Source organism: Helianthus annuus, chromosome 4, assembly GCF_002127325.2.
Source record: "Helianthus annuus cultivar XRQ/B chromosome 4, HanXRQr2.0-SUNRISE, whole genome shotgun sequence".
NCBI classification, from domain to species: Eukaryota; Viridiplantae; Streptophyta; class Magnoliopsida; order Asterales; family Asteraceae; genus Helianthus; species Helianthus annuus.
Window position 1 is genome coordinate 48,793,491 of NC_035436.2, and position 25,204 is coordinate 48,818,694.

Below are 25,204 nucleotides of genomic sequence, written 5' to 3' on the forward strand. Positions count from 1 at the left end.
CTTAAGAACTTTTCCTAAATTATTCCACGAGTCTTTATGCAAACTCAATCCTTTTCTACTCACCGTGTTTATCTCTTCAATGCAAGTCTCTAATAAGCATTTTAGATGCTCATTTGACTATTGTTGTTTTTCTCCCATTTCTACTAATCAACAAACAAGCAATTAACATACTAGGCGCGAATCATGTCAATCCATAACAAACACAAAAACTTTGATCAAACAATTTATCAAGATGAACAACAATTGTAATCAAACAAACACAAAAACTCTAATCACACAATCTATCAAGATGAACAACCATTGTAACCAAACAAACACAAAAACTCTAATCACACAATCTATCAAGATGAACAACAATTGTAATCAAACAAACACAAAAACTCCATTCACACAATCTATCAAGATGAAAAACAATTTATAGTCAAACAAACAAAATTTTAAATCAAATTATTCATCAAGTTGAACATCTATATTCCATAATATAATCATAAGCGAAATCAGAATACAAACACCAATAATTAACTTTATGAACTAACATTAAGAAAATAATAATTATAAACTAACACTAAGCAAAAAATCAGAATTGAAAGGACAATTATAATCTGAATTTAACATAAACAAAGAAAAAACAATGCTTAAACAAACAACAAACAATAAAAAGAACATTTTTTTGACAAAAATTAAAAGTTAAGAACATACTCTGTGTAGGTATCGGCTGGGAGGCAGAGAAGCAGCGACGGTGGAGGCAGATGGTGGAGGTCGACGACGGAGGCAGAGAAGGTGGAGGTGTCGACGGTGGAGGCAGAGAAGGTGGAGGGGTCAACAGAGATGTGGGGGTGGCAGAGGAGGTGGAGGTGTTGGCTGGAGAAAGTGGAGGTGTCGGCTGGAGAAGGATGCTAGGGTTTTGTGATTGTGTTTTGAAAGAGTAGAGAGGAGCCTTGAAGAGCCTTGAAGATGTGAGTCCAGGTCTGCGCGAGGAAGATGTATAGAAGACCTTTTTTAATGAAATCACTTCCAAAAAAACAAACACGCTGCAGACTCAAACGTCTGTGTGTGGTCTGCGTGGGGCAGACATAAGAGATTATGAAGTGTTTTTCACAAAAAAACAAACACCCCCTTAGATAATGTGTAGTCCCTTATGTGGTTTGTTCTTTTTATTTTACATGTGACTTCCACGTTATCAAGGATTGAAAATTGGGTAAAATGGTGTAGTGGTGAGACATGTGAAATTAATGAGTTTGATTGAAAATAAAAAAAGTGGATTAATTAACACACTAGTCAATCAATCACCCTCTCTTTCTCTACGTGATATAAACCACGAACAATTGCCCAAAATGCCAAACCACATGGGGAGGGGATGGTGTAGAGCATGTGATTGCATGTAGTTTGGCCAACCACATGCCCACCACAAATGGTTTTTAGAGCATTCTTAAAGGTTTCCCTATATTTTTTTGAGTGTGTTACTTATATTATAAGGAATGATTGTGAGTGTAAGAGAGAAAAAATGTTATTATTCATTTGTAAAAATATATGAGAATACTGTTTACTCATATTAATTTTTTAATATTTTCTAAAGTTGTTGTGAGTGGAGGAGAGAAAAAATGTAATGATAATGATCTAAAAAATATTATTTACTGAAAAATAAGAGAGTAAAAGTAATAATTTAGTGTAATTATAGAAATGAGTATTAGGAATTCAATGTAAATGCTCTTATAATTATTATGTTTATGTTTTGTTTATAGGAGTTTTTTATTAAATTATTGAAAGAGGACCTTTAAGGTTTCTCTGAACCATTCTGTTCGTGAACCTTTTGATTTTCACTGAGTCATTTGATGCATTTAATTGCTTCTCGTTACTGCGTTATAAACTCTAAATTGACTCATTGTTATTCTATGATGTCGGTTGACTATTGTAGAATTCTGAAAGCGGCACAAATGTTAAACAATTATGTGTCGTATTCGAATAGTAAAAACCGCATTCATAGAATTTGAATTTGATTCAAATCAGATATATTGTTTTTTGAGTCCGATTTAATATCCAACACCTCTATATTTTCCTTATATTAGAGCATTCACAATCAAATCTCTACCTCCATCTCTATAATTACACTAAGGCTGGTAGGTATGGGGCATGGGTTGTGGCGTTGAAGGGGGTTTAACCCAGGCTACACCACCCCAGCTCGACGTTTGGCTTGGCATTGCCCGCTTGGCGTAGATATTCTTCCTAGCGTGGGGCAGGGGTGGTGACGTGGCGGGCTGTTGTTATCTGGTTCAAAGTAAAGAGTTTAAACAAAAAAATTACACATGGCTGACCACGCCCAGCTAAGCGACGCCCCACCACACATCTAGTTTTTTAGTATTAGCTTGTGGATCCCACTTGTAAGTCCATAAAACAATACAATCGGATATCACGACACCTTAACAAGTTGCGGAAACACAAGAAAGATGTAGAAGATTGAATAAGAGAAGTCGATTGATTAAACAAAGGAGCACACGACTACAAAGAGTCGTTGGGTACTCGCATAATACAATTCCAAGTTTCACAAACAACCAGCAACCAAAACAAGCTAAGGAACATCCTATTTATAAGCCCCAACCCAATTGACCATATTAACACTAACCAAGCCCAGTATTCTATACTAACCCAATTAAAACAAGTAAACCAAGACAAACGTAAACCTATACAAGTTTATGCCCTTACAATATCCCCCTATATTTATGTTGTCTTGACAGCTCCTTCTTTACTTGTATTTCTTCTTTTGCTTCTTCTTTTGTAGATCAGGTAGTGTTCTTCCAACAACTAAAGAGCTGAGTCTCTACTCTTGTGCGCTGACCTGACCATAACTTGAACATCATAATCTGAGCAATTGCACCTGTGAAGCTTTTAGCACAAACTTCATATTGAGGATCACTTCTAATGTGAGTTTGTGCTAGAAGTTTAATATCATTCTCCCCAAAGCGCATCAAGTCTCTAGTATCCATAATCCTGTACTCAGTGTTTTCACATACAATCACAGCCTGACCAGTAACAAGATCATACATCCAAAACTACAGATCCCGGATAATCACACTGAACCTCGATAGAAAGTGTATTCCAAAAGACATAAACAATGATCGTCAGAAGATTATGTCTGAAGGATCGATCCACAAACGTATCCTATGCAGAAACTGGAACAGCTGCTTTTTGATAAACACTTCATTTATTACACTCAACAGGGTCCCTCCATAAGTGTCGTTAAGGATATTTTCTTGTTCATCTTTTATCCTTCGACATGTGGCGTGCATTCCCGTATATGCTATGATCGACACGACCTATAAAACCAACATGTATGATCTTCCATTTGTGCAAGTTGTGGGTATGACATCAACAAACCAGACGTTTTGTGTCGCTCACGCCTTTCTTTTAAAAGAGCAGGAAGAAAACTTTATATGGGTCCTAGAGAGGATCAGGTCTATGTTGGAAGAGTGTATCAAGTCGCGTGTCATTACAACAGACAGAGACCAAACCCCGATGAACACGTGTGAGAAAATCTTTCCAAGCACTTGCAAGTATTTTTGGAGGTTCCACATTCACAGAATATCGTAAAACACTACAAGAAAGCCTTTACTGAAGAGGGCTGGGAAAACTTACTCATACATGGGCGACACTGTAGAAATCACGTGTGGCAACTTCCCGTACATGTAAGTTTCTTGTACATACATATATACATTGTAACCCTTGTGCAAAATTTCGGGCTTTCAAAAACTTTTTCTTTGAAAGCAATTCGATAACCGATGCTTAAACATAATCTGTTTAACGCAACGTACACACCAGGATGAGGATACAAGCTACACATACCCTAAATACCCTTTACATAACTTAGAAATAAGTTTCGAAGGGTTAGGGATGACGGAAAGATGTTTATACAAGTACAATGACTATTTACGACAAACTACGAAAGTCTGCCAATTCAGACATACACTCCGGAACAAGGTCATGAGCTAAACATACCCTAAATACCTTTAACATAACCTAGGAATAAGTTTTGGAGGGTTCAGTATGTGAAAATATGCTTATTTGGTCATAGGGACTAAATGCATCAGAACTGCTAAAGTATGCCATTTCGCGTATATTCTTCATTCTGACCATATCCGTACATCCAAATATTTTTTGTAGTCATTAAAGTATTGTATTTTAGTGATGGGAATGCAAAAATACCATTCGTTTCGCAATTTGGCTCGTTTTCGCGTTCGTTACGACTCTTGTCGTAATTAACCGAAAAACGCAACCGAACAACCAAAAGAACCGACATTCACGACATTTTTGAGTATAATTCAAGTTAAATATACTTTGAATTCATTATGGAGCTTAAAAATGGGCTTAACGGGGTGTTAGAAGTGCCAAAACGTGATAAAACAAGTTCAGGGACCAAAGCTGTCAATTTTCAAACTTTTACCTTGCTGCAGCCTTTACGGTTCTCAAACCTTTACCCTTGCGGTCTGTACAGCTTCCTGCCTTTACGGTCCTCAAACCTACCCTTGCGGTCCGTAAATGTCGCAACCCCCGTCCCCTAACAAACCCAGGAACGGACGGCCGTGGCCAGTTTTGGTGGTATCTTGTGTTTATCCATTTTGGCAGCGGAAATTACATCAGGACCGTAGTTAGGAAATATTTTATCAGAGTAAAATACCACACTTTTAATATTTAAATACATGGGATAAAATCCAAGTTTAAGTACACACATTTTCATAGGAATAAATCCTATTTTTATTTAATAAAACATCTATTTATTTTTAGGTAACTTTATTGCCACTTTTCCAAGCCTTCAGTGCTGTCCAGCTGACTTCTATTTGGCTTTTACATTTTGTTACCTGAAACGCGTTTAAAAACATTTTGTCAGTGGGAAATACTGGTGAGTGAATCCCAGTTTAATCAAGTTTAAGTAAAAACCATTGTACAGTATTGAGGGCGGTCGCGCAATTACATTTGTTTCCAAGTCATACTAATTACCACCCACAGTATTGTCAACCCGACTTGTGGAAATGTTACCCCTCGCAAGGCAGTAACAAATTTTGTATACAAAACCCCAACATACAGACGATAATTGTATCCTTACAAATACTCAATAACTGTTTAATATATAATTAAACGTGTGAGGTTTTGTAAAAACAGTTTGCAAAAAGCAGATTACTCACATTGCTGTTTTAGGTTTTCTGTAAGGGTTTCCTGGTGACAATCTATAAATTACATAAATGCACACGTGTAGTATAATAACCCATTTTAACATTAGTAATACCCTCCCCGAGACGGCATTCCAACGACTACGTCGGGCAGAACCACGACAGCCATTACGGAACCCTAGATCAATCGGGCAGCGTATCTTATACATATCCATGGGTTATGATACTTACAACGGAGCAGAACTTAATTATTTAGGGGGATATTATACCCGAGTATAGTGCCTACTATAAGAAATTTGAGAGAGAAAGTCGAGAAATGAACGAACTGACTGAAGGCCCGATGCCCTCCTTATATAGGGCTTGATTTTGGTTTCCTCGCGGCCCACGTAAGGTGAGACTAAGGTCTACGCGGCCCGCGTAGTAGGGGTGTAGGCCTTAGCTCTGATTGGTCATCACCCTAGACTCGCCACGATGATGACACGTGGCAGCACCGGGGATTGCCTGATCTCATAGCTGTCGCGCCCCGCGTAAGATCCCTAAGGGGTCTACGCGGCCCGCGAGCGACATAAAAATTTGATTTTTATTTTATTTTTAATGCTATATCGTATTTTGGGCTCGGTTTTCACATACGGGGTGTATTTTAGGGCATTTTGGGATTATTTAATATATTTAGGGTGTCAGAAAAATTTCAGGAGGGTTGTTATATCCTCCTCACCTTATTTTAGAGCTCGTCCTCGAGATCTACTGAAACAAGTGTGGATATTTCCTTTGCATTTCTGATTCAAGCTCCCATGTGTATTCTGGTCCTCTTTTGGAGTCCCACTTTAATTTGACCAGAACTAATCTCTTATGCTTGAGGTTCTTGACTTTCCTGTCTTCAATCTGTAGAGGCCTTTCTACAAATTTAAGTTGTTCATTTACCTCTATATCCTTAAGAGGTACTACCAGTGATTCATCAGCTAAGCATTTCTTGAGATTAGATACATGAAATACGTCATGTATTCCTGCCATTTCCTCTGGCAGTTGTAGCTGATAGGCTACAGGTCCTATTCTTCTAATAATTTCAAAAGGTCCAACATACCTGGGACTTAGCTTCCCTCTTTTGATGAATCTTACCACTCCTTTCCAAGGAAAGACTTTTAACAACACTTTGGTGTTGTTTGTTTTTTCAGAGGTAAAATGTCTGCAGTCTGCGGACCACATCTGCAGACATCTTCTGCAGAAGAGGTGGACCAAACCTCTTCAGTCTGCAAGAAGAAGACTGTTTGTTTTTTAACTACACAGAAGTTTAAAATCCATTTATGCAAATTCGATAAAATTTATCTGCTGATCCTATCAAGAAAAACAACTTTTTTCCCAATAATAAACTTAAAATAATTAATTCATTGCATTTGTAGGTAATGGAATATAATTCATTGCTTCCGTATCACTTTCTGAAGAAATGGATCTTAATAAAGTATGTGCAGCCTCAAAACTTGCATTTCTATTTGAAAATCTCAAAAACGTCACCCATGAAATCCCAAATCGAGCATAAAAAGATTGGTTGAATCCCAACAATAACATAAACTTAAACCCCCAAATATAAACAATTTTCACAAACCTAAACCTAAAAAAATGAATTACCTGTTGTGTTTGGGATGGAGGCGGTGGCGCTAGGAGGAGCAGGGGGAGACGCGGCTGCGGTGGGAGGAGATATGGGGGATTCACGACGGCAGTGGGAAGAGCAGGAGGTCGTCGCGGCGGCTGTGGGAGGAGGGGAATGGCCACCGACGCTCTGGGTTGAGAGTAGAGGTGAGAGACGACGCCAGTGGGAGGAATGAGGGTGGTAGCGGCGACGGAGGAGGAGGTGTGGAGGAGGAACATGCTAGGGATTTTTGAAAAAGCAGAGGATAAGAAGAGAAGAGGATGAGAAGAGCCTTGAAGATGTGAGTTCAAGTCTGCACGAGGAAGAGGTCTAGAAGACCTTTTTTAATGAAAGCACTTTCAAAAAACAAACAGTCTACAAACTCCTACGTCTGCGCGTGGTCTGCGTGAAGCAGACATAAGAGGTCCAGAAGTACTTCTCAACAAAAACAAACACCACCTTTGTCTCCTACTTGAAACTCTAACGGCTTGCGTCTATTATCTGCATAACTCTTTTGTCGATCACGTGCTGCTTTCAGTCGTTCCTTAACTTGAATGATCTTGTCGGTTGTTTCTTGCACTATCTCAGGTCCAGATAGTTGCTTTTCTCCAATTTCTGCCCAACAGACTGGGTTCGGCACTTTCGTCCATAAAGTGCTTCGAATGGTGCAGCACCGATGCTTGTGTGATAACTGTTATTCTAAGAAAATTCTATTAAAGGTAAGTGTTCATCCCAATTACCTCCGAAATCAATTACACAAGCTCTAAGCATGTCTTCCATTGTCTGAATTGTCCTTTCGCTTTGTCCGTCCGTTTGAGGATGATAAGCTGTGCTTAGATTCAACTTGGTTCCCATTGCTTTTTGGAAACGTGTCCAAAAATGAGAGGTAAAACGGCTATCCCTATCAGAAACAATTGATAAAGGAATTCCATGTAATGAAACTATTTCATTTACATACAACTTAGCTAATTGTTCCATACTGAAAGTTTCCTTCATTGGTAGAAAATGAGCTGACTTAGTTAGCCTATCTACAATCACCCAGATTGTATCATTACCTTTCCTTGTCTTGGGTAATTTGGTAACAAAATCCATTGTTATTAATTCCCATTTCCAAACTGGCATTTCTAACTGCTGTAACAAACCTGAGGGCTTTTGATGCTCAGCTTTGACTTGTGAACAAGTTAAACACTTAGAAACATAAGTTGCTATATCTTTCTTCATTCCTATCCACTAAAAATTCTTTCTTAAATCCTGATACATCTTATCACTTCCAGGATGCATCGTATATTTAGACTTATAGGCTTCTTCTAATATACGGTGGCGTAGGTTTCCTAATTTAGGTATCCACATTCTTTTCTTTTGGAATCTCCAAATTCCATCTGTTCCTTGTTCTAACTCTTTAATCATTCCTTTTAACTTTTCAGTATCATCTTTGATTACTGATTCTTGTGCGTTTCTAATTTGCTCATTTAAATCTACTTGCAGATTTAATTTAAGAGAACGTGCCCTTTTTGGCTTTTCATGATACTTTTGACTTAAAGCATCAGCCACTACATTTGCTTTTCCTGCATGATACTGGATGTTAAAATCATAATCACTAAGTATTTCCATCTAGCGTCTTTGCCTCATATTCAACTCTTTTTGTCCGAAGACATACCTTAAACTCTTGTGGTCGGTGAAAATGGTAAACTTACTACCGTAAAGGCAATGTCTCCAAATCTTAAGAGCAAAAATTATGGCTCCTAACTCTAGATCATGGGTTGAATAATTCTCTTCATGATTCTTAAGTTGTCTAGATGCATAAGCTATAACCTTTTGAGGTTGCATGAATACACATCCATAACCTAACTTAGAAGCATCACAATAGACTATAAAATCTTCAGTTCCTTCTGGTAACGCTAATATGGGTGCGTGGGTTAATCTTTGCTTAAGAATTCTAAAAGCTTCTTCCTGTTTTGGTCCCCAGTCAAACTTAACATATTTACAGGTTAGCTTAGTTAAGGGAATGGCTATTCTAGAAAAATCTCAAATAAATCTTCTATAATAACCGGCCAATCCTAAGAAACTTCTAACTTCGGTTGGTGACTCAGGGGTTTTCCATTTAGTTATTGCCTCGATCTTGGTGGGATCCACATGGATTCCTTCATGATCGACTAAATGTCCAAGAAACTGTACCTGTTCTAACCAAAACTCGCACTTTGAAAATTTAGCATAAAGCTTTTCCTTTCTTAGTAAACTTAAAAGTGCATGCAAATGCTTTGCATGTTCTTCTTTACTCTTAGAGTAAATGAGAATATCATCTATAAAGACAATTATGAATTTATCCAGATATGGCTTACATATTCGGTTCATTATATCCATAAATGCGGCTGGGGCATTGGTTAAACCAAATGGCATGACAGTAAATTCATAATGGCCATACCTTGTTCTGAAAGCAGTCTTAGGAATGTCCTCTTCCTATAACTTTAATTGATGATATCCTGACCTTAAATCGATTCTAGAGAAAAATCGAGCTCCTTGCAATTGATCGAATAGATCATCGATCCTCGGTAATGGGTACCGATTTTTAATCGTGACTTTGTTCGATTCGCGGTAGTCAATGCACATACGCATCGATCCGTCTTTCTTTTTAACAACTAAAATCGGTGCTCCCCATGGCGATGAACTTGGCTGTATGAATCGTTTCTCCAACAATTCGTCTAATTGTTTCTTTAGTTCCTGCATTTCGGCGGGTGGCAACCGGCAAGGTGCTTTGGCAATTGGTGTTGTTCCTGGTAGCAGATGGATTCTGAATTCGACTTCCCTGTCTGGTGGTAGTCCTGTTAATTCTTCTGTGAAGACATCTGAAAACTGAGATACTACTGGAATATCTTTTAATTCTTTTCCTTTAGTGTTAGTGATTATAGAAATCAAATACACTAATGATCCTTTTCTTATATAACTTGTTGTTTTCATCACATAGATGAATTTTGTGGATCTAGATGGCTTATCTCCTTTAATTGTGATCTTTTCACTTTTGGTGAGTTTACTTGGATTGACTTTTGATCACATAAAATACTGGCTTTATTGGCTATTAACCAATCCATTCCTAATACAATATCAAATCCTGCCAGATTTATTGGGTAAAGGTTTGCAATAAACTTTTGATTTAAAATTTCTATTCTTGCTCCCTGTAAGATTTCAGAAATCTTAATGGTTTCCCCATTTGCTGTTTCTACTAGACAATCTTGTGAGAGTTTAGTTAATGGTTGATTTAGAAGTTTGCAAAACGAAGTGTTAATAAAACTTTAGTTCGCACCAGAGTCAAATAATACTTTAGCAAAAACATCATTAACTAAAAACGTACCGGCTATCACATCCGAAATCATCTTGGCTTCATCTGCAGTCAGAACAAATGCTCTAGCATTTTTAGTATTCTTGTTACCCATGGCTGGAACTAGTTTCGGACAATTTGGCTTGATGTGACCTTTTTCTCCACAGTTGAAGCACAGTCCATTATTAGGTTTCCTCCTGCAATCTTCTTCCTTGTGCCCTGGTATCTTGCAAAAATTGCAGTAGGTGGGGCATTTTCCCGAATGCTTTTTCTTACAAGCCTTGCAGTACGGTGCAGAGGTAGAACCTACGTTTCTACGGTTGGAATTTCCATAACGAAATTCCTGGGTAAGCCTCTGAGCTAGATTCCTTCTCTGGTCTTCTTCTCGTGTACGCACTAACTCATCTGTCAAGGTGTTTGCTAGTTCTACAGATTCTTCTATGGTTTGGGGTCTAGCTGCCTTGACTACATGCCTAATTTTCCCGATTAATCCCCAGATGTAACGGGAGATTAATACTGCTTCTGGGGATGCAAGGGTTGGTACTACCCTAGCATATTCAAAGAATGTAGTAGTGTTAGTGCATATGTCTATTGACTTCGTCTTGAATCGAGTCTTGTAACCAGATAGGACAAACCAGTGCTCGATAGGTTAGAAGGTTAGATTTGTTTGTGTGTTAACCATTTCGCACGAAATGGATAAAGACCATTTCGCACGAAATGGAGAAACCAATTTCGTACGAAATGGAACGTGTTCATTTCGTGCGAAATGCCCATGCCTATATATATCAGAGCCTAGGTTGTCATTTGTAACGGTTGGAATTTGGTAGCGAAGCTCTGCCGAATTGTCTCCAGGTGCTGTAATACTATCAGATCAATATAAGAGACATTTAAAGTGAATCAAGCTGTTATCAAGTCCGTTTTATTGAATTCCGCCTTTGATACGGATCAAAACTCTTCTGAACGACTCGTTTAGGTCGCACAACGATCCTACAAGAGGTATCAGAGCTCAGGAGGAAGAGTTCTTACCGATTTCAGCTGAAATTCTGACTTCTACACCTTCTTTTTCAAACTTATCAAGATTTTATGGATAAAATGGATTGAATTTCACATATTACACGCGAAATATAGTTTTAACAAATCCTTGAAATTATTAGATCTTAAGTCGACCTATAACCGGATCAATTGGACAAAATTTTGGCCGATATGATGATGTCAGCATCATTTCGCACGGAATAGGCGAGCTTCATTTCGCACGGAATCAACCTTGTTAACACCATTTCGTACGAAATAAACATCTCATTTCGCACGAATTGAGTCTTTTCGCACGAAAAGACCCATTTTGCTTGAAAGACTGCCATTGCGCTGGAAAGTGTCATTTCATTTGATCATTTCGCACGAAATCGTTACTTCGTTTGAAAGTTGCTGTTTCGCTTGAATCCATTTCACTTGAAGATCATTCGTGTCAAGATCATTTCACACCAACCGAGTCTTATTTCAAGTCCGTTAATTGATAAGTGTTTAAACTGATTTTGTTTGTTTGTTTGTCTCCAGGTAATTCAAGAAGTTCACATCATGGCTGAAGAATTTTACAACACGTTTTACAAGGCGTTTACATCCGAGTCTTTCGAAACCTCAGCTGTTACACCAAAAACCATAACAAAACCGATCAATGAAAACATTAAACATGATAACTTCTATGGAACACATTCAAAACCACCAACACTCGAAAGTATTGAAGACTACACTTGGTGGAAAGAACGTTTCATCAACTGGGCAAAAGCTTACGCTCATGAGAGCTGGTTTTGTTTGGAATTTGGTTATAGTAGGCCGGTCAATGATAAAGGAGAAGATCTCCTACTCAAAAGCTTATCCAAAGAAGACAAATCCGAATTTGCAGCTGAACAGAGAATGATTGCTTTAATTCAATCATCAATTAGAAATGACATGTTTGCTTTACTACAACATGACAGGTCATCAAAATCTGTTTGGGAAGCTTTACGGGTTAAAGCTGAGGGGGGTAAACAAATCAAGAAAAATAAAATTGCTTTATTAAAGAAAGAATTTGATTTGTTTGATAGCATGAAAGGTGAATCAGTTCGACAAATGATAGAGAGATTTGGTCATTTAAAAATTGAACTTGATCGTTTTGGAATTGTTAAAACTCGAGAAGAAATAATCGATAAAATCATAGAAGCTTTACCGCGAGCTGATCAGTGGCAAACGTTTGTGTTTATATTGAAAAATGATGTGTTATATGATACAATTTCTCTTGATGTCTTGATAGAAAAATTTGAAAGTCATGAACTGGAGTTGCAAAAACAAAGTAAGATGAACGGTTCTTCACATCAACAAAATGTGGGTCTTTATTACAAAGGAAACATACCCTCGGTGAAAGTTGGTGATTCACCAAAGACAACATTTAGTGGTGAGAAGATAAAAGAACCTCAGACAAGTTCATCAAGTTACAATCCAGGATATCATTCGTCTTTTCCAAAAGCAAACTCCGAAGAATCAGAAGAAGTTCTCTGTAACATCGCTCTTAATTTGAAGAATTCTCCGGCAATGAGCATCAATGCAGCTAAACAACAAATGAGTTTTCTGGCATCTATGTTAGAGTCATACGAAGGTTTAGTGTCTGGGAAAATTGGAAACTCAGAGCTAACAAAGGAAGATTACGACCAGATCGATCCAGTAGAAATGGAACTCATTGACATACGCTGGTGTCTAGCAAGTTGCATTCGAAGAGCTCAGAGATATATGGAGATTACTGGGAAGCAGTCAATAGGTGGTCCGTCAACAAAGCTGGGATTCGACAAATCCAAAGTGACCTGTTTCAGATGTAAACAAAAGGGTCATTTCAAAAGAGAATGCAAAAATTCTGAAGTTGACGAAACTGAGAAACCTTTCAATGATGATTATCACCAAAAGGCAATTTACCACCGTAGCAAAGAAGAGCCGAAAATGATTGAAAGTAATCCCAAAGAGAAGCCAAGAGCATGTGCTGTAATCCATGATGATGAAGGATATGATTGGAGTCAGATTCTTCCAGAAGAAGATCGTGTTGATAATCGAAGTACAACTCATGGCAAAAATATTTCAAAGAGCAAACATTATGCTTTTGTTGCTGAAATCAAAGAGAAAACCAGAGAAGAGATTCTGAATGAGAAAACATACAGAGAAAGAAGCATTGCTGGAAACAGAATTGATGAAATGCAAGAAGAGTATGAAGATGCTGTCAGCTATAAAATATGGGACAAGAAGCGAGAGTGCTATGTCAACAGAAATGGTGAACCTGTTGTTCCCAAAAAGAACATAATTTTTGATGATGTTCTTTTAGTAATTCCTCGATCCGTTGAATACTATTCAAATGTTGAAAAAGATAAAACATATGTGAAAAGGCTGGAAAAACTCATAAGAGATGTCATGATATCAAGTTTGAGGAAAAGGGATGAAGAAAGAATGAAGAAGAATGTTGAGAGTTTGGTTGATAATTTGAAGAAGTTCGCTGAGGAAGTCAAAGTCGAAGCTGTGAAAGTGGAAAAAGTGAAAGAGAAGGAAGAGAAAGTTGTGGTGAATGAAGAAACTGTGAAAGAAGCTGTTACTGAAGAACAGCAGATTGAGAAAGAAAAGAAGAAACAAGAAGAAGAAGTGAAGGATGAGCATCAATGCAGCTAAACAACAAATGAGTTTTCTGGCATCTATGTTAGAGTCATACGAAGGTTTAGTGTCTGGGAAAATTGGAAACTCAGAGCTAACAAAGGAAGATTACGACCAGATCGATCCAGTAGAAATGGAACTCATTGACATACGCTGGTGTCTAGCAAGTTGCATTCGAAGAGCTCAGAGATATATGGAGATTACTGGGAAGCAGTCAATAGGTGGTCCGTCAACAAAGCTGGGATTCGACAAATCCAAAGTGACCTGTTTCAGATGTAAACAAAAGGGTCATTTCAAAAGAGAATGCAAAAATTCTGAAGTTGACGAAACTGAGAAACCTTTCAATGATGATTATCACCAAAAGGCAATTTACCACCGTAGCAAAGAAGAGCCGAAAATGATTGAAAGTAATCCCAAAGAGAAGCCAAGAGCATGTGCTGTAATCCATGATGATGAAGGATATGATTGGAGTCAGATTCTTCCAGAAGAAGATCGTGTTGATAATCGAAGTACAACTCATGGCAAAAATATTTCAAAGAGCAAACATTATGCTTTTGTTGCTGAAATCAAAGAGAAAACCAGAGAAGAGATTCTGAATGAGAAAACATACAGAGAAAGAAGCATTGCTGGAAACAGAATTGATGAAATGCAAGAAGAGTATGAAGATGCTGTCAGCTATAAAATATGGGACAAGAAGCGAGAGTGCTATGTCAACAGAAATGGTGAACCTGTTGTTCCCAAAAAGAACATAATTTTTGATGATGTTCTTTTAGTAATTCCTCGATCCGTCGAATACTATTCAAATGTTGAAAAAGATAAAACATATGTGAAAAGGCTGGAAAAACTCATAAGAGATGTCATGATATCAAGTTTGAGGAAAAGGGATGAAGAAAGAATGAAGAAGAATGTTGAGAGTTTGGTTGATAATTTGAAGAAGTTCGCTGAGGAAGTCAAAGTCGAAGCTGTGAAAGTGGAAAAAGTGAAAGAGAAGGAAGAGAAAGTTGTGGTGAATGAAGAAACTGTGAAAGAAGCTGTTACTGAAGAACAGCAGATTGAGAAAGAAAAGAAGAAACAAGAAGAAGAAGTGAAGGATGAGCATCAATGCAGCTAAACAACAAATGAGTTTTCTGGCATCTATGTTAGAGTCATACGAAGGTTTAGTGTCTGGGAAAATTGGAAACTCAGAGCTAACAAAGGAAGATTACGACCAGATCGATCCAGTAGAAATGGAACTCATTGACATACGCTGGTGTCTAGCAAGTTGCATTCGAAGAGCTCAGAGATATATGGAGATTACTGGGAAGCAGTCAATAGGTGGTCCGTCAACAAAGCTGGGATTCGACAAATCCAAAGTGACCTGTTTCAGATGTAAACAAAAGGGTCATTTCAAAAGAGAATGCAAAAATTCTGAAGTTGACGAAACTGAGAAACCTTTCAATGATGATTATCACCAAAAGGCAATTTACCACCGTAGCAAAGAAGAGCCGAAAATGATTGAAAGTAATCCCAAAGAGAAGCCAAGAGCATGTGCTGTAATCCATGATGATGAAGGATATGATTGGAGTCAGATTCTTCCAGAAGAAGATCGTGTTGATAATCGAAGTACAACTCATGGCAAAAATATTTCAAAGAGCAAACATTATGCTTTTGTTGCTGAAATCAAAGAGAAAACCAGAGAAGAGATTCTGAATGAGAAAACATACAGAGAAAGAAGCATTGCTGGAAACAGAATTGATGAAATGCAAGAAGAGTATGAAGATGCTGTCAGCTATAAAATATGGGACAAGAAGCGAGAGTGCTATGTCAACAGAAATGGTGAACCTGTTGTTCCCAAAAAGAACATAATTTTTGATGATGTTCTTTTAGTAATTCCTCGATCCGTCGAATACTATTCAAATGTTGAAAAAGATAAAACATATGTGAAAAGGCTGGAAAAACTCATAAGAGATGTCATGATATCAAGTTTGAGGAAAAGGGATGAAGAAAGAATGAAGAAGAATGTTGAGAGTTTGGTTGATAATTTGAAGAAGTTCGCTGAGGAAGTCAAAGTCGAAGCTGTGAAAGTGGAAAAAGTGAAAGAGAAGGAAGAGAAAGTTGTGGTGAATGAAGAAACTGTGAAAGAAGCTGTTACTGAAGAACAGCAGATTGAGAAAGAAAAGAAGAAACAAGAAGAAGAAGTGAAGGATGAGCATCAATGCAGCTAAACAACAAATGAGTTTTCTGGCATCTATGTTAGAGTCATACGAAGGTTTAGTGTCTGGGAAAATTGGAAACTCAGAGCTAACAAAGGAAGATTACGACCAGATCGATCCAGTAGAAATGGAACTCATTGACATACGCTGGTGTCTAGCAAGTTGCATTCGAAGAGCTCAGAGATATATGGAGATTACTGGGAAGCAGTCAATAGGTGGTCCGTCAACAAAGCTGGGATTCGACAAATCCAAAGTGACCTGTTTCAGATGTAAACAAAAGGGTCATTTCAAAAGAGAATGCAAAAATTCTGAAGTTGACGAAACTGAGAAACCTTTCAATGATGATTATCACCAAAAGGCAATTTACCACCGTAGCAAAGAAGAGCCGAAAATGATTGAAAGTAATCCCAAAGAGAAGCCAAGAGCATGTGCTGTAATCCATGATGATGAAGGATATGATTGGAGTCAGATTCTTCCAGAAGAAGATCGTGTTGATAATCGAAGTACAACTCATGGCAAAAATATTTCAAAGAGCAAACATTATGCTTTTGTTGCTGAAATCAAAGAGAAAACCAGAGAAGAGATTCTGAATGAGAAAACATACAGAGAAAGAAGCATTGCTGGAAACAGAATTGATGAAATGCAAGAAGAGTATGAAGATGCTGTCAGCTATAAAATATGGGACAAGAAGCGAGAGTGCTATGTCAACAGAAATGGTGAACCTGTTGTTCCCAAAAAGAACATAATTTTTGATGATGTTCTTTTAGTAATTCCTCGATCCGTCGAATACTATTCAAATGTTGAAAAAGATAAAACATATGTGAAAAGGCTGGAAAAACTCATAAGAGATGTCATGATATCAAGTTTGAGGAAAAGGGATGAAGAAAGAATGAAGAAGAATGTTGAGAGTTTGGTTGATAATTTGAAGAAGTTCGCTGAGGAAGTCAAAGTCGAAGCTGTGAAAGTGGAAAAAGTGAAAGAGAAGGAAGAGAAAGTTGTGGTGAATGAAGAAACTGTGAAAGAAGCTGTTACTGAAGAACAGCAGATTGAGAAAGAAAAGAAGAAACAAGAAGAAGAAGTGAAGGATGAGATTTTGGAGGTGAATAGTAATATTGATGTTGATGCTGGTGATGAGAAGAAGATTGAAGCTGATCAGAAGCAGATGAAAGCAAACACCGAGGTGTCAATCACTGAGGCAAATTCTAATTCTGAAATCATAGACAAAAATGTTGAACAGTGCAAGAAATGCATGGAAACATGCAGTGCTTGTACTGAAAAAGATGAAAGATTTAGAACAAGAGATCTTGAATTTACTAAAATCGAAGAAGTTTTCAAAGAAAAATACAAAGAAATGTTAGAAAATGAAAAGATTTTAAAAGATAATAATGAAAATATAACACAAAAATGTAAAAATTTAGAAAAAGAAAATGAGATTTTGAAAGAAAAATTTCAAAAATGACAGAAGAATGTCCACAAAAAGAAATTGCATGTCAAGAAATGAAAAAAGAATACGATTCAATAATATTGGCTTATCAGATTACTAAAAAGTCATATGAAGATGTGAAAGGTCAAATGAAACTTGTTCAATCACGATTAAGATATTGTTCTGAAACAACTGATACATTTAAACGACAGTATGAAATAAAGCAACAAGTTGTAAATTCTTACATTAAGGATGTTGCTAAGCTAAAACGTCAGGTTGCTGATTTAGAACAGGATAACAACAAGTTAAAAAGTTATCATGCGTCATCATATGTGCTTTAAAGAATTTTCAACATAAAACCGGGTGATGATGATTCTGAGAAAAAAAGGGCATTGGTTCTGAGTTTCATCAAGTTCCTCCACCGGAAAAGTTTGCATTTTATGATGATGAAAAGGTCGAAAAAGCTTTCAACATGGTAGATCAATTTCCAGATAACATTGACGTAACCTATTCCAAATCTGATGATTCTAGTGATTTAGAGATGGTAGGTGAGGTCGTTGAAAGTGTGTTGAAAGAAGAGTCGGTTGATACAGGTAAATCTGAATCATAGGATGGAAAGGAAGGTAGTTTTCATGAAGAATATCTGAAAAACTCAAAATCTGAGAAAAATTTGATTGAGGATTCAAAAGGATTGGTTTATACCATGATTGAATCGGACAAATTATTCTTAGATATTGTATTCCCGATTCAGAATGTGATTTCAGAAAAGATTGACAAAGTTTTCAAAATGGTTGAGATTGAGAAATCTAAGATCCCAAAGTTTGCTGGAAAAGGTCACAAAACGTTTTATAACAAACCTGGGTTTAAGAAGAAAAACATGAAGGCTGGGTTGGGTTATAAAAAGAAACATAATTGGAAAAAAAATGAAACATCAAATTATCAGACAAAGATGAATTTTGTTCACAGAACAAGTTCTAGAGAAGAGAAAGAACTCCAATTTAGACGACAGTCTAATGAAGATTTCTATGCTCAAAAGAAAAAGCAACAACCACAGGTCAAAGATGTTTAAAAAAGAACATGTTTTAAGTGTGATCAAACAGGACATCTTGCACGCAAGTGTCCAAATCTGAAACCTGTTGATGTTGAGACGAAAAAGAAGTCTGATGATGTTCAAAAACAGAAATCTAAGAATGTGAAACAAAGGTCAACCAGATTTGATTCGAAACAAACTTGGAGGTACAATACAAACAAGTTTGCTTCAAATCAAACTTGGAAATCAAATCCAAATAGATTCGATTCAAGACAGACCTGGAATTCTTACACACCCAGATTCAGAACAACGCAAAGTTGGCAAACATCAGTTGATATGACAAAACCCCAACCGTTTTGGAAATCAAATATTGTTCAAAATCAAAATGTTGAAAAAGAGTCACATTTTTACAAAAGAGGTACTCCAAAAGGTCAAACATGGTCTGTAAAGAAACAAATTGCCTCGGTAAATGATGAAAAAGTTGAAGTCAAAGTTGAAAAAGTCTTTGTTCAAAATGACAAAGATTTTCCGAAGTTGAATGAAGTATATTGTGTAGAAATGCCTAAGGTCCAACAGACCTGGGCTAATTTGTTCAAGTAATTGAGTAATTGTAAATGTGCAGGTGCTTCCGAAGATAATCGAATGTCAACAAGAGGAGTGTCGGAGCAGCCTGGCACAAGGAGGAGAGGAGGCTGCTGAACCCTGTGTTGGTTGAAACAGAGAGTTTGTTTGATTTCTGTATATAAATAAACAATATTTCTAAAAAAATAAAAAAAACCCTAAAAATAGAAAAATTTAGAAACCAAAAATATGTTTTATTTTGTCAAAAATTAAAAAAAAATCTAAAAAAATATATGTTACTTGAATATGCCGAAACCCTCACGGCGGAACAAACATGATTAATTTCACAAGATTGAAAAACGGTTTTCAAACTGTAAAAAATCAATGTGTTGTAAATCATGGGGGTACATTTGCAGAAAATATAACGTGTTGCAAAGCAGAGCATGAAAAGAAGAAAATGGTTGGCGAGACAAAGCTATCAGTGTCAGTTTGTCAAATTTTCTTTAAATGGTTTTGCATTTTAGGGGGAGTAAGATTTTCAGAAAATACAAAAACATTAGAAAATTTGAAAAAGACAAAAACATGAGAAAATGAAAAAGAGTTTTTGTGTACAAAGAGGAAATGATAGTACGTCAGTAGACAATCACAGTACGCTAAAGAAATGGAATGTTAAAATGTGATAAACGATCTCACTGATGATATGCCAGTAGGTTTTTACATGCTTAGTAGATTGTTTTCGAGATATAAACCTAAATGTCAAATACTTACTTATTTTGTAGGTTACATCTCTCGGATATATAGGTAACCCCTGAAATCTTGTTTAAAGGGCTTTCTATTTCTGACATACTAGGTCTTTGTGCGTAATGATATCTGGGGTATTATACCGGGACTTCTGATTTTGCGGGAGCAATAGTCTAGTCCTCGTATAATACTCTGCACTGCTTTATTCATAAAGCCCACCCTCAGCATAAAAATGATGAAACACTAAAAAATGCTAATCATGTGCTGTTGAAGAAATGATCCCCAAACGGGACACACCGAAAGTCGAGCCATCATCTCTTTGTCTGAACGGAAGTTCTAACCTGAGCTCTCATGGCCTCGCATTTACCCGTTTATAGATACCATTAGTGTACATTCACCTGTAAGACTGAATATAGGAGTCTGGATACGGGAGTATATTCTGAGGTGGGACACGCGAATAAGTTAAGTCCATTAAAACACTAATTTAGTATCTCGAATCAATTGAAGTTTGTGTGAAAATTTAAGTGGATCAGTATATTGACAATCTAAGTGAATCGTTTAGAACTTAAAGTGTTTAAAGCTTAACGGTACTAGTGATTTGTCATAAACTGATATGATCCTCTGACACGAACTCAAACAAAAATATTGTCTGTAAATATGTTTGTAAATATTTTTTACTGCTTTATGTTTCAGAAAAATTCCAAAAAAAATTTGATTTCACTTTATTGTTCGACAACCGATGTCTGGGATGCTGAGTTTTAAAATCTTAATATGCTGATTGTGTTTCTGAAAATAAATCAAGTTCATTAATTTGAAACTTGTAGTTTTAAAATCAAAAATAAAAAACAGTTTGTGAAATCTCCAAGGTCATTAAGTTGGACTTGGATGATTAACTATGAGGGATTTGGATGCTCAAATTGTTAAAATATGTAAAGAGCCAGTTTTCGATTTTGAATTCTTAATACTGCCAAATCTATGGAGATTGTTGATAAGGGGAGTGAACCAAGTATTTCTGGATATATTCATATTATTATATTTAGAGCCAGGATCTTGATTTAGAAAGTTTAATAGAGCCAGGTCACAATTCCTGGACAATTGAATGTTCAAAACGTTGTTACTTATAAACGTTTGAGTGTTGCAGATGTGATTCCAGATTACGATCCCGACATCTGAGCCTAAGGGGGAGTCTGAAGACGAGCTCGAAGCAAGGGGGAGCTTGTAACCGGAAAGCCAGGTGTCAATCCCAAAAGCACGAAAGCTTAATGAAAAGGGGAGCCTGAAGGAGACTGATCAAGACTGAAGATGTGTCATGCTGAAGAGACACTGAAGACTTCATCAATATCCAAGGGGAAGTCTGTTAGTGCATATGTCTATTGACTTTGTATTGAATCGAGTCTTGTAACCAGATAGGACAAACCAGTGCTCGATAGGTTAGAAGGTTAGATTTGTTTGTGTGTTAACCATTTCGCATGAAATGGATAAAGACCATTTCGCACGAAATGGAGAATTTTGTACGAAATGGAACGTGTTCATTTCGTGCGAAATGCCCATGCCTATATATATCAGAGCCTAGGTTGTCATTTGTAACGATTGGAATTTGGTAGCGAAGCTCTGCCGAATTGTCTCCAGGTGCTGTAATACTATCAGATCAATATAAGAGACATTTAAAGTGAATCAAGCTGTTATCAAGTCCGTTTTATTGAATTCCCCCTTTGATACGGATCAAAACTCTTCTGAGCGACTCGTTTAAGTCGCACAACGATCCTACAAGTAGTATAACCCTTACTATCTACTCCAGTCATTCTAAGGTTCAGGAACTTATTCGCTATCTGTTCCTTTTCATTGGGAGGGCAGAATTTCCTTTCTACCATATTCTTAAATTCTTCCCATTCCATGTTGTAAACCCTATCACTTCCTCTAGACTGGAGGATCGTGTTCCACCATTCTAAAGCTGAGTTCTTAAATAGATTAGAAGCAAACATTATCTTATCCTCTTCCGCACATTTGCTTATTTTTAAGACAGCCTCAGTCTTTTTTATCCAGCGTAGAGTTGCAATGGGTCCTTCATTGCCCGAGAATTCTATTGGTTTACAGGACCAGAATTCTTTATAAGAACAACCATAAGGCGTGGTTCTTCTTCTTTTAGGAATGGGCGCTTGAAATATAGGTCCATTGTTCACGCTATGTTCAAGTTCAGTTGGTCGCTTACTGCTATGCTTGCTTTTATTATCAGCTTCCTTAACAATTTGAATAATAAATGGCATTGTATCTATAATTCCTTGTGCCACTATGTGTTAGATGGCACTATTATCCACTTGGTTTCCATTGTTATTGTTGTTTGGATTCTCATTAATCGGGTTATTGTCATTCTGAATATTATCATTCTGGTTTTCCTGGTTCACTTCGTTGTCCATCTGAATTTTAAGCATTTACCACATATTAATATCACAAAATAATAGTTGATACAACCATTCACACAACACGAATATTGGTAAAAAATATCGATCATTGCGAGTTACTCTTTTATATATATATATGCATCTACTACAAACCAGAACTGGAAATTAAAATTACAATACAACTGAAATAAAAATTACACTACTAGTAGTAGGCATCCGTAGTTTTTTTTTCAAACACACATATATTATTATATTATTATTATTATTATTATTATTATTATTATTATTATTATTATTATTATTATTATTATTATTATTATTATTATTATTATTATGACCATCTCCACCATCATCTCTACGGATATGGATTCATCCAGAAATCCATATTGCGCTCGTCGTGCTTCCAGACGAGTCGCTCTCCCACCTGTCTCATCCTCTCGCTACTCCCTAAAATTTCCTCACCAAATGTCCTGAGTTTTTGTACATTTTCTGCACTCATTGGGGGTGCAGGTTCTAGGACTGGGTTTGGAATCTGGGGTGCGGGTTCCTGGTACGGGTAAGGATTCTCTAAGATCTCCCTAATGTATTGATCACTATCGTAGTAGGAATCTAGAGGGTCCAAACCTGGGTATGCTCCTACATTCGTCATGGGCATGTCTTCTGGAATCGGGTAACGTTGCACATAGTCCCTATTGTCGTCCCACCACGGATCGTAATTTGGGTCTAAGGGATTGGGTGCTGGTACCCTAGGTATCTCCTCCGGGTTAAAATCATGCATTTCTACTTGATTTTTGGGGTTTTCTGTTTCCATTGGCTGGTTGGGAATTGGTGGTTGTGGTTCGGGTGCTATCAATTGCTCCAGGTTAGGGTCGGCTGCAGTGGTTGCTAGGATATGGAAATTGGCTAAACCCCTATTAATCATATCCTGGGCATGGGCATCTGTCTCTCTTTTGGCGGCTGCTAGTGCTCTCTGCTCTTGTAACCTTTTCATTCGCTTCCTACACTCATGTGCCCCTCTACTGAACCATCCTCTCTTTTTCTAAGGGAATGGCTCTTCAGACTCAGCCTTAAACACGAATATTCCTTCTACAGTATCAGCAGAATTCCCTGAGAGGGCAGGCTGTGAAGAGGCGCCTTCGTTTCTAGGCGAACCAGACAACTGACGATACGCGTCGGATGGTCCTTGGTCGCTCATACTGTAAACTAACAAATAGTCAAATAACACATAACAATAAAATACAATTATGCACGTAGTTTTGTAATTTATTTCCTAACACTTTTGATAATATCTTGGTGTCAGCAGAACACTTCAGTGGCTGAATCAGTGGCTTAGCTCTGATACCACATTCTGTCGCAACCCCCGTCCCCTAACAAACCCAGGAACGGGCTGCTGCGGCCAATTTTGGTGGTATCTTGTGTCACACCCCCAAAATACCACCTAGGGAATGTCCCTGTTAGGTGTGTGACGTACCAACGACGAGCCACTAATTACATTGAACCCATATAAGTTTCGAAATAAAATCCTCAATTATTAATGAAAATACCATTCACGAGTTTAAATGAAAACCAATATGTTCAGCGGAAGCAAATAGTAAACCAAAGTTAAACTGTTTCAAAACCAATGTATAAAATCAATAAGTCAATCACATGAATCCCTCTAGTCGACCCATGACCACTCCAGCTACTCCAGACAGCAAGTTCCCAAATCCAAGATATCTAACGACCCGCGAGCATGCAACAAGTGTATCAGACAACACTGGTGAGTTCATTTTTTTACGAAAACGTTGGTTACCAAGTGTTTAGTTAATCCATTGAATTTAATGTTGATAATACCCCGAGTACAAGACGGCTTCTGATTTACATTTCCCTTTCTCCAATGCTCCTATCAAAGCATTGGTCATGACTAGGTCATTAGTTTAACACCCATCCTCCCAGGTACGAGGTGAGGTTGCCAAACCTAAGTAGCGCTACTAACTAATACCATGTTACCTCTCAGGTAACCAAACAACACAAAGGGACATTAATGGTGATAGGATGAGTACTCAGGGATACCCAAAGACAGTCCCAACCATCGTGACGCATGCTCAAGAGAGAGATGAACTCACTTGTGGTTTGCTCGGTAAGATTAGATACTCTAATACCAATTGATCAAGCACGTCCTAACATGATTTATCAACGACAATCAGTTTCATACCCATGTATTTCGTCACTCATTGCATTAGGGGTACTCATGACATACACACATAATTATTCACGTTATAACCGTTAGCTATGTCATACACAATCCAAGTTAACACAGTTGGTCCACACCACAGATTTCATGCAAGATTACACATCAACTTCGCTAGTCTATGTTCCAATTACATGTAACAATCCACTTAAGCTTTCTAAATCAGGTGTGGCCCATTTATTTGGCCCAACGAAATAGTGTGTGTGCAAAATGGGTTTAAAGGGTGCGGCCCAATCTGAGTCCATGTACTAATGCGGCCTGATTAGCATGTAAGGCCCAAATGATTTGTAACCTAATTAGCATGTAAGGCCCAAACGATTTGTGTAATGATTCAGAATGTTCACTAATTAACTTCTTCAATTACTACCCACTGGACAAATTATCGAATTCATGAGCATGATTTCTTATACAAATTATCATATATTATCTACAGCAAATATTTAAATGTATCCAACCACAACTGATCAATCATGCAATCATTCTTATCATGCCACTATATCGATCACTCATATATTAATTAAATCGAACAGTTGGTCATGCAACACAAATCCATGGACTTATCCTTACTATCAGTTCTCATCTTAATCATATATAATCAATAAAAGTTCTAACCAAACACCCACTATTATATGATCCCTCACATGTATATGTTAAACATATTTTGAATTCAATTTTTAATTGAATCTCAATCAATTAATAGGCTAAAATGGTTGGACCGAGCAGTTTGCAAATAACTCCTTTAATTGGACCTCTTATGATCTATCACATGCATTCTGATCAAATTGATATATGGGTCGAACACTTGAGATAACCTGATTGGACCGATTAATGAGTTGTTTATAATAAAACTTTGGCCAACAACTATACTTCAATTC

The 25,204-nt window shown here is 37.2% G+C and overlaps 1 protein-coding gene across 1 annotated transcript in view; it reads left to right on the top strand.

The window, feature by feature from the left end:
* Positions 1–749: 749 nt before the first annotated feature.
* Positions 750–25,204, top strand: part of LOC110933381 — a 57,476-nt gene continuing 33,021 nt past the window's right edge. Inside the window, exons 1-10 of the mRNA XM_035989305.1 lie at positions 750–914; positions 11,648–12,066; positions 12,175–12,318; positions 12,394–12,722; positions 12,825–13,024; positions 13,136–13,693; positions 14,229–14,786; positions 15,322–15,879; positions 16,415–16,972; positions 19,021–19,104. Coding sequence (XP_035845198.1) covers positions 750–914; positions 11,648–12,066; positions 12,175–12,318; positions 12,394–12,722; positions 12,825–13,024; positions 13,136–13,693; positions 14,229–14,786; positions 15,322–15,879; positions 16,415–16,972; positions 19,021–19,104 — 3,573 coding nt within the window. The remainder of the gene's footprint in view (positions 915–11,647; positions 12,067–12,174; positions 12,319–12,393; positions 12,723–12,824; positions 13,025–13,135; positions 13,694–14,228; positions 14,787–15,321; positions 15,880–16,414; positions 16,973–19,020; positions 19,105–25,204) is intronic.